The following is a 9,621-nucleotide window of genomic DNA, read 5'->3' on the forward strand; positions in this document are numbered from 1 at the left end:
TGGCATTTGGACCAACCCAACTGTGCCAATTTGGGTTTCTCATTTGCATACAAATAGACCAGAGTGGGCTGGTACCAGGGCCAGCACTTTATCTATGTAAAGTAGGCTTCCCCTTTGTCTTAATCCAACTTGTGTCTTTACTACTGCGTGAGGTTGGGGTCTCTCAGTCATCCAGTGGGTCAAATTATGTCAAAGTGGGAGAACCCACGTCCCCTGAACTCTGGGCCACCCTGCTAGGATTTGATAATCACAGCACTGAACCCACTGAAAGGGGATGGAGGGACCCATGTGATCATAGCTTGATCCTGGTTTTGTCCAGCTCGGAGTGACCACCTGCAGTGTTAAAAGTGCTCACAGCCATCATTCTACGTGCATTTATTAAGGATTCGCTATCAGCCCGGCGCTGGTCTCGGTACAGGACAGCAGCAGGGGAGAACCAAACCGAAGTCCCGCCTCGCGGCATTCACACGATTTCCTGCTTGTCACCCGCCGCGTCGGGGGGCGGCAGGAACAGAGGGGAATACAGATGAACCTGGAAGTAGGGCCGCAGGGCGCCGGAGAAGGCGGCACTGGGAAAGCTGAAGATGTGGGAGGCCGTGTCTGTGTCGTAAAAGGACACGAGTCCGGCCTCACAGTCCAGGAGGACCCCCACGGCCAGGGGCCGCGCTGCCAGATGGAGGGGCGTGGCGGGCCCCGTCAGGGCCACGTACCCAGCCCTGGAGCACAGCCTGATGGCCCAGAACCCAGCCCCGGGCTGCGGCTCCGTGTCCACGCTCCTCTGCACGCTGTCCAGGCAGACCCCTATGTCCCACGCGGTCCCTTCTCCCACGTCCACTTCGAAGTAGTGTCGTCCTGAGGGGAAGACCTCGCGGCCCAGGACACAGGGGGAGGTGGCGAATCTGCTGGGGGAAGCGTCCTGGTTCTCCTGGGGGTACCCTCGAGTCACTTGTCTTTTATCCTCGGACACAATGAGTTCACGATGAGCTGTATCTGGATCCAGAGTCACGCTAACTGAGGGGGAAAAAGAGAACTTTTTCTTTTCGGTCCCCGAGAGCAGTTCATTGGAAACGACACCGGCCGGCACCCATTCTGACCCTGTGCGAGCCCGGCATTGTGACTCATGAGGCAGAAACCGGCTCGTGTGCCCAACGGAATGGCAGGGAGGTGGGTCAGCGGCCCGGGCTCCGTGCCCGAGTCACCCTTCGTACCTTGGTGGCGCCTCAGCAGCCCTCTCACGTCCAGGTAAAGCTGGGAGACGTCGCACGCAGTCTGAACCTCCGAGGGGGGCGCCTCCGGGGGCTCCAGCTTCACCGCCCCAGTCCTGGGAGGAGCAGAGGCCTGAGGCTTCTCCGTGGCTCCTCCCACTCTGGGTCCCGCGCCCTCCGCTCCCGCGTCCTCACACACTCACCTCCTCAAAGTGTCCTTCGCGCCCTACAGAGAAAGGGACAAAGGTGAGTGTGGATCCATGAGCCCCCGCGGGGCTGCGCACACATGTCTGGCCACAAGAAACGCTCCTCTCGGAGTGAAAAGAGGCCGCGGCCGTAGGTGCCGGCTGACGTGGCCCTGTAGGATGACTCCCGAAGGGACAACTCCCGGCCGGCGCCCTGAGCCCCGGCCATGGCAGGCGTCCACCCTCCTCCCAGGCTGTGGGAGCTTCGCCCGTGTTCCCTCTGGCAAGACCTGCCCTCGAGGACCTAACCGCCTTTGGGGATCGACAACAAGGGGCCCGCGGTGGACCCCCGCAGCCCCGGGGGCCGGGCGCCGAGGCCGCGGCGTCACAGGGCGGTGAGCAGCCGCATGCGCTCTCGACCTGTGGTGCAAACCCAGCTTGGTTCGCGGGAACTGGGGTGTCTGGTCCAGGGTCGGGTGGCTGCGAGGCTCCACAATCGCTCGGGTCCATCTGCACCCAGGGCGGGGAGGTCACCGCTCCCACCGGCCCACCCAGTGTGTCCCCGGGAGCCTCGGGCTCTGTGCTCATGGACAGGCGGCTGCTGGCAAACCCTCCAGCCAAGAAGCCCCCGCGCCCACCCACAGGGCTGGATCTGACGCACACAAAGGGACCCTCCGACCCCGGGGAGCGGCGGTGCAGATGCCGACCCGGAGCGACAAAAAGCAGCACTGCGCCTGCGCACGGGGAAGAGCCAGCCTCCCCGGCGGGCGGCTCCCTCACCCCTCCGCCCCCCTCCCCCCCCACCCCGGGGCACAGCCCTCCCGCCCCCCTCACCTTCAGCATCTTCTGGGCCGGGGCCTGGCACCTCCGCTCCAGCTCCAGGATGCAGGTCTCGAGCTCATGGCTCTGCTGGTCCAGGGCGGCCTCACCGTCCTTCAGCCTCTGCAGAACCTGCCTGTTTTCCTTCTCCAGTTTCCACAGGTAAGACTTCTCCTCCTCCCGCAGGAAGCTATGAATGTGCTCGAAGTCAGCCCGGATTTTCTGTCTCCAATTCGCTATCTTCTCCTGGAGTCAAGACAGGATGCTCAGCAGGTGGGAGCAACCCAGTGTCCGCCCAGGGACGAATGAGAGTGAGCGTGTGGACAAGAGCACCCTGCGGCCTTGCCGAGGAAGGGACCCCGACGCGTGCCATGGAATGGCGGGACCCTGGAGATGTGACGCCAAGTGGACTGAGCCGGAAACAAGGGGGCGACTGCGGCACCGAGCCCCCTACGCGAGGGGCCTGGAGTGGTCACACAGAGACACAAAGCAGAGGCCTGTTTACCAGGGGCCGGGAGGCGAGTCCGTGTTTAATGGGGACAGAGTTTCATTTGGGGGTGAAGACAAGTCCTGCAGTGGGTGGGGGTGACAATTGCACGACAGTATGACAATATTAATGCCACTGAAGTGCACACTTAAAAATGGCTAAAAAGGCAAATTTTGGGTTACAGATATTTTAACGCACACGTGCACACCCAGGAAGTATGTGTGGCTGCCATGGGGTCACGTGAGTTATCACGCTGGAAGGGTGTCCCCAGTCCCCTGCGGCAGGCCTGCCTGGGAGGCAGCGCTCGGGCGTGGGAGGCCTTGTCATGACTCCCCACCGTCCCCTGAGTAAGTTCCTTCCTTTTCTCCCAAGATGTGGGGGTGACGGAGAGCAGGAGCATGAGATAATTCAATCGCAGCACTGGTGGTTACGGAGATGACCTGAATTGTCGAGGCTGTAAGGTTTGTCTGCGTCGGGGGAATTTCATGAGCACAAGCTGATGATGACCCTCACGCCAGGACTGGACTTAGGCCAGCAGGCCAGTTGGAGGGTCTCTGAGCCTCAGCAGGGGAGGTCCAGGTGGCAGAAGAAGTAGCCGCCCCCACCCTGGTCCCCTTCGTCACCTTTACGTGTAAGATTGACCACGACCAAATTGAAAGTGCTCGGGGAGTCAGATTTCATTTTGGGGGATACAGGACTGCCGTTTCCACTGGCACTTTCTCATTTCATGCGGTGGGGTCGGGTACCGGGGAACAGACCTCCAAGTGAGGCGCAGCGGCTCCCTGGCTGCCCAGCGAGACTGGACTGCAAGCCGATGGGCCCCACAAAGTCCTCAGTGAAGGAGAGCACCCCGACCGCGGGAGGCCAGGCGCCACGAACACAGGCTCAGAGCCCGGGGCGCAGCTGCAAGGCCGTATTACCCCCACCTCTCCCAACTGCGGTGCCAAGGACCCTGGCCGGTTACTGTGGGGGGCAGGGGCGGGAAAGCTGTGCTCAAATGCGCGGACAGCCGAGCTTCTGAAAGCCAGTGGTGGTTCCGTCTGGGGGTGTCTCACGCAGCCTGTCTGGGAGAGTAAGCCATCCCCACACTCTGCCAGATCGCCCCCCACGTCTAAGCTCTAGGACTTGGACAGAAAAAGCCCGAGGTCAGCGAAGCGGGCTCCTACATTCCATTCGGTTATCTGCCGGGCCATGGCCGTCTTGTGATTCCTGCACTCCTCCTCCAGCTGCCTCAGGCTGGCCATCGCTTTCTCAAGCTTTTCCTAGAAGAAAGTTGGGTGAATAGAGTCGATTAAATTTGACAGCTCTTCATGAGGCACTTGGGAGGAATCCAAGCCCCCCGGGAATGTTAGAACTCGGCCAGGAGGCATGCCGAGGCCGGTGTGTGTGGGGACGAGCGTGGCCCCTCCGTCCTCCCGAGCCGTTGGCAGGATTTTGGCCATCATTGCCATCTCTGTGCTGTGGAAGGTGAGGCTGGGGTGGGGTCGGGGAACTGGCCAGAGAGCTTCGAGGCGATTCCGCCATCGCCGCCCACCCAGAGCCTCTGGTCCCTCCTCCACGCCAGCCCTGCCGCGGACACACTGCCACGGAACGCGACAGGAGGCGAGGAAGAGGTTTTATAAAAGCGAGCGGCTCAGCACCAGAGCGGACTCGGGGTGGAGGTCGTGTGTTTGGGGAGTCGGGGTCGGCGGGAGAAACGGCGGGGGAGGGGCGCGTTGCCACCTTCTGAGGAGTGGCCCCGTGCAGCCACGTACGGCGACTCGGGACCCACCCGCAGTGTTTCGGTTGTTTCTCCAAGTGGCTTCTCACATTTTCGCGGAAAGCAGTTTTAAGCTGAACTACACTCGTCCTCGTGGTCAAAGCGACCAGAAGCGGCTCCCATGCCCTGGGAGGCCCACGCGCACCCTCGTAGGTCCCCAGCGCCCTCCGGAAAGGGCTGTGACATGCCTGCTGTGTCCCTACGTGGCTGTGCTTCGAGCTGGCGGCAGCCTCCTGGGCACGCGTGTCAGGGAGGAGGGGGCTGCCGTTCTCCCCGTGTACAGACGGGGAGACCAAGGCACGAAGACGGAGGAATTCGCTCAGGTCGCCCCTCTGGGAAGTGGCAGAACTGAGATTTCAAACCCAGCAGACCCGGGGCCGAGGCCCCTCACTGTCACCTGCTCCTTTTCCCACTGCTGGATGTGAAAGTAATTCCCCTTGGAGTGACCTTGGTACAGTAATTTGCTGCTCCGTGAAGTGTGAGGATGAGGGGAACGAGGCTCACCCTGGCGACGTTCCCCTCGAAGCAAAGCAGGGCAGGGAGCGAGTCAGGCAGCAGTACCGTCCACGCCTCACGCCCAGGGCACGGTCAGGCCCCGGAAGCGGCCTGAACCACCACGTCCGCATCCTGTTCGGACCCTCCCGTCCCTGGCCTTACGGGAACCCGGCAGCTCCTTTGGCTCGTCGCCACCAAACGCTCTTTTCAAGGTCAGCCTGATTCTTTCTCTGCGCCTGCAAGGCCCCTGCGGCCAGCACCACGCCGGGACATGCTTGGACTGAGCCGACACCCGCCAGGCTCTGAGCCACCGCTGCCCCGTCCACGCGCCACACCCGTCACCGCGAGCTGCCTGCGCTCCTGGCACCCCTGCAGGGAACGGCCCCTTTCCTCCTCTCTCTTCAGGGTTCACTTCTACGTGTCCTTGAGGAGCCCCATCCCCACCCCTGGGGCGGGTCTGTGCTTCAGGACGCCCCCTCGGCCTCCAGGCCGCCTGCTCCCAGGGCGCGGCCCACGCGGCGCGCCCCTCACCCGGTAGTCCGGGCTCGCGTCCTCCACGAGCACCGTGCGGTGGCCCCTGTGCCATGCCGCCCGCTCGCAGCGCCAGCAGATGAGCTGGCCGTCATCCTCGCAGAAGAGCTGCAGCTGCTCCTCGTGCTCCCCGCACCACGCCTCCTGGTCCAGCTCCCTGACGGTGTCGATCAGGCTCCCCAGCTGCTTGTTGGGCCGGAGGCTGTTCCTGAGGAACGGGGCCCGGCACTGCGGGCAGGAGAACTTGTCCAGCTGGGGCTGCGTGTAGCTGAGGTTGTCAAGGAAGCCCACGATGCACAAGTGGCAGTAGCTGTGTCCGCAGCTGATGCTCACCGGCTCGGCCATCAGATTCAGGCAGATGGAGCACGTGGCCTCCTCCCTCATCTTCTTGGCCGAGTTGGCTGAGGCCATGGCTTCTTCCTGGAGACAAAAAATAGATTGGGACCCAAGACGTGCATTAAGTGTAGCTGCGCTGTGGAATGTGGCGGTGACCGTCACACATGGCCACTAAAATTTGTCAAAATACTCGACTTAAAATTCAGCTTCTCGGTTGCACCGACCACATTTCGACTGCTGCGCCGTGGCCGGTGGCTGGTGGCTGCGTGACGCCCACACAGAACCTTCCGCTGCTGCAGAAAGTCTTCTTGGACCGAGTCTGAGACACAGGGAATCCAGACAGGCAGACAGAGAAAGAGATAGATGCAGAGACAGACGACAGAGAGGGGACTCCGGGCCTGAGGATGCCTTCCCGAATGCCTAGTCCCTGAATTCCTTCTTTGCAGCTGGAGGCGACACTTTGCTGACTGGTGGTTTAGGAAGGGTCCAGGAGACGACTGACTGCGGTGGAGTCTTTGAACCCCCAGCCCGGTTCTCTCTCCCCACTCAGCTTCGTAAAGTCTCAGTGGAGACCCAGCCCCGAGGACAGCTAGTGACCAGTCTGTGCTCCGTGGGAGCCTTCTTGACCCCAGGGAGAACTGGACAGAGAACTTGGAAGTGAGGTTTGGTCCTGAGGGAAGCTGGGGGGGGGTAGAGGGGGGATGACAGTCTCTGCTCCAGGGCAGGCCTGTCTCCCCCGAGTAATTCAAGGATTCAAGGCCACGTGTCGCAGATCCCAGGATGTAGGGGAAACGAAGCGGCAGGGAAGGCGGACCCCAGGTGCGCAGGTGAGGACCCGGCCACTGGGAAGCGGAAGAGGAGTCGGGGCGAAGGGATCAGCCCGGGTGGGCGGAGGGAAGGGTTTGGAGCGCGAAGCCCCGGAACCGAGGCGGGCGGGGAGGGTGGAGCGCGAAGCCCCGGAACCGAGGCGGGCGGGGAGGGTGGAGCGCGAAGCCCCGGAACCGAGGCGGGCGGGGAGGGTGGAGCGCGAAGCCCCGGAACCGAGGCGGGCGGGGAGGGTGGAGCGCGAAGCCCCGGAACCCGGGACCGGCGCGGCGGGCTGAGCGGGCTTCGCCCAAGTCGCGGGAGAGGCGGACCTGTCCCGCAGCGCGCGCGCCGCCTCCGGGTCCGCGGCTTGGCTCCTCTGGGGCGGGCGCCGCCCCGGAGGTGCCCCCAGCCCCGGGAGCCCGTCGCCCGCCTCCGCTCTCCTCACTTTTCCCGGTTCCAGAGTTGGTTCCGCCGAGGTCCGGGGAAAGCGAAAGTAAGAGTGTGAGGGCCGCCCGGCCGCGCCGCGGTTTTCAAGGCGTGGAGCGACCCCCACCCCCGCCTCGCCTGCGCGCCCGCACCTGCCTTCGCGTCCCAGCCCCTCCTGACCCACTTCCTGGGGCGTCGAGGTCCCCGAAATCACGCCGGGTCTGGGCGACGAGGCGAGAGCGCAGAGGCGACCGGACTGGGAGACGAGAGCGCCCGGAGACAGCGGGGGTTCCGGGACCGCCCGTGGGCGGGGCCGATTCCCGTGGGCGGGGCGGGCGCCCGTGGGCGGGGCCGACTCCTGTGGGCGGGGCGGGCGCCCGTGGGCGGGGCGGACTCCCTGGGCGGGGCGGAGGCCCGTGGGCGGAGCGTGCGCCCTGGGCGGGGCGGACCCCGTGGGCGGGGCGGGCGCCCGTGGGCGGGGCCGACTCCCGTGGGCGGGGCGGGGACCGTGGGCGGGGCCGACGCCCGTGGGCGGGGCCGACGCCCGTGGGCGAGGCGGACTCCCTGGGCGGGGCGGGCGCCCGTGGGCGGGGCGGACCCCGTGGGCGGGGCCGACGCCCGTGGGCGAGGCGGACTCCCTGGGCGGGGCGGGCGCCCGTGGGCGGGGCCGACGCCCGTGGGCGGGGCGGGCGCCCGTGGGCGGGGCGGACTCCCTGGGCGGGGCGGAGGCCCGTGGGCGGAGCGGGCGCCCTGGGCGGGGAGGACCCCGTGGGCGGGGCGGGCGCCCGTGGGCGGGGCGGACTCACTGGGCGGGGCGGGCGCCCGTGGGCGGGGCCGACTCCCGTGGTGGGGGCGGACTCCCTGGGCGGGGCGGATCCCCTGGGCGGGGCGGGCGCCCCTGGGCCAAGGCGCGGGCAGGAAAAGCTCTTCGGTCTTCCGCGGTGCGAGGCGCAGACTGAGGCGCAGACCGAGGCGCCGCCTAGCGCTCGGGTGACCCGGCGGGGTCCCCAGCCCGCAGAGCCGGCAGGCCGGAGCTCCCTCTGTTTTTGCCGCTAACCCTGGTTAGACCCCGGAGCCATCCCCGTGTGTCCTGGGGGACGGATTGAAGTGGTCGGCTCCAGGCTCTCCTGTTCAAATAACGAGCGAGAAGACTGTCACTGTCCCTTTAGAGTTATTATTTATTGGGAAAACAGACCACCACCTCGGAGTAAGACCTCGCCACCCGTGTAGCCCCTGGTGCAAGGGCGTCGCAGCGCGGGCACGGCACACGGGGCCAGAGGAATCGGGTGCCGCGGTCCCGGGGAGCGGGCGGCTGGAGGACACCGGCGGAAGGTACGCTTGGACGCCGATTGCTGCCCGGGCCCGACCGTGGGCCCCGGGCCCGTCCGGCCGCTGCCCCTGACGGCCGCGTGGCTCTCTGCGCACGGACGGGGCCTGGGGGACTTGCGCCCTGTGGAGCCGGTGCCTCTCGTCACGCCCCAAACAGGAGTCTCGTCCCTAGCACGGCACTGCCCCCGACGCTCGCAGAGCCTTCTGCCATCGTGCCACCGGTGAGCCCTGTGGTCGCAGACCCGCACCCGGCACTCCTGAGGCAGCCAGCAAGCGGACCGAAGAGGAAGCCCCTGAGTCCCCAGCCCGGAGACGACCCCTCACGGACCCCGCGACTTCCGTCGTTCTGGCTGCGACTCTGGACCCAGGCGCAGCTGGTCCCAAATTCATGCCGTGAAATTCACGAAAAGGAAGCGAGCGAAGGCGGAGAAGAGAAAGAACCACCAGTGCCGAGCAGAGCAGCGACGCGGTCACCGCGACAGGCTCCGTGGTGACGCCGGCCCGCGTGGGCGGACGGCCCGCTCCCGTGACTGGCTGCGTGCTGGGCCGCAAAGCAGCCTCTGCGAGGACGGCAGCGAGGGCCCCCGAGACCGGCCACCCCCAGGCACAGCCCACCGAAGGGACGGGCACATAGACTCCGCAGTGGGTCTGCAATGAAAAATGCAAAAATTGCTGAAGAGAGAAAGAGCCCATATTCGCTCAAAGCACAGCACGTCATCATAATCGCTCTGCTCCGTTAACACGTGCTTGTTACGAACCCCTCCCTGCGCCTCAGTTGTCGGCTGAACTCACCACGGGTGCGCGGGCGCGGGGCAGGCGGAGCGCCGAGTGCTACCCGCGGTTTGGGGCGTCAGTGGGCGTCTGGGAACGTGTCCCCTACGGACAAGAGCGGTGACTGTTCTTTTTCTCAGCTCTAAAATTTCCATTTATTTCTTCTTTGTATCTTTTATTTTTTTGCTAGACTTTCTATCTTTTCAGTCAAGAGTGTTTGCAATTGTTGGTCAGAGCATTGTTTTCAATAGCTACTTTGAGTCTTGTCAGAATACTCTAATGTCCGCGACATCTACGTGGGTCCTGGCACCTGTGAACCCCTTTTCTTGACATCCGCGACATCTGAGCGTGTCCTGGCATCTGTGAGCCCCTTTTCCCAGCTCTTCACGAGCTCGGCGCTCTCAGATTGTGCCCTGGTCATTTGACTGTTATCTTACGAGCCCCTGGGTCTTGTTGAAATACTGTTGCAAA

General features: G+C 64.6%; 1 protein-coding gene across 3 annotated transcripts; it reads right to left on the reverse strand.

The window, feature by feature from the left end:
• Positions 1–358: 358 nt before the first annotated feature.
• Positions 359–7,349, reverse strand: TRIM38 (tripartite motif containing 38). Of its 3 annotated transcripts, none has more exons than XM_016166299.2 (7): positions 7,203–7,349; positions 5,482–5,901; positions 3,863–3,958; positions 2,225–2,455; positions 1,409–1,431; positions 1,209–1,321; positions 359–1,011 (listed from the first exon to the last, which is right to left on the reverse strand). In XM_016166299.2, the coding sequence occupies exons 2-7, from the start codon at positions 5,890–5,892 to the stop codon at positions 464–466; spliced, it is 1,422 nt and encodes a 473-aa protein (XP_016021785.2). In that variant the 5' UTR covers positions 5,893–5,901; positions 7,203–7,349; the 3' UTR covers positions 359–463. The 3 variants fall into 3 exon arrangements, with proteins under 3 accessions (XP_016021785.2, XP_016021784.2, XP_036090653.1); XM_016166298.2 differs by having other exon boundaries at positions 7,189–7,342; XM_036234760.1 differs by having other exon boundaries at positions 7,235–7,336.
• Between the last annotated feature and the right edge of the window lie 2,272 nt (positions 7,350–9,621).

The sequence above is a fragment of the Rousettus aegyptiacus genome, unplaced genomic scaffold (assembly GCF_014176215.1).
Source record: "Rousettus aegyptiacus isolate mRouAeg1 unplaced genomic scaffold, mRouAeg1.p scaffold_m13_p_17, whole genome shotgun sequence".
NCBI lineage: Eukaryota > Metazoa > Chordata > Mammalia > Chiroptera > Pteropodidae > Rousettus > Rousettus aegyptiacus.

Excerpts from the sequence above, each read along its gene's own strand:
- TRIM38 (XM_016166299.2), bottom strand. The coding sequence starts at position 5,892 with ATGGCCTCAGCCAACTCGGCCAAGAAGATGAGGGAGGAGGCCACGTGC. Across the intron at positions 2,456-3,862 it reads GGCAGATAACCGAATGGAAT|GAGAAGATAGCGAATTGGAG; the intron begins GTAGGAGCCCGC and ends TCTTGACTCCAG. Across the intron at positions 1,432-2,224 it reads CGGCCCAGAAGATGCTGAAG|GGCGCGAAGGACACTTTGAG; the intron begins GTGAGGGGGGCG and ends CTTTCTCTGTAG.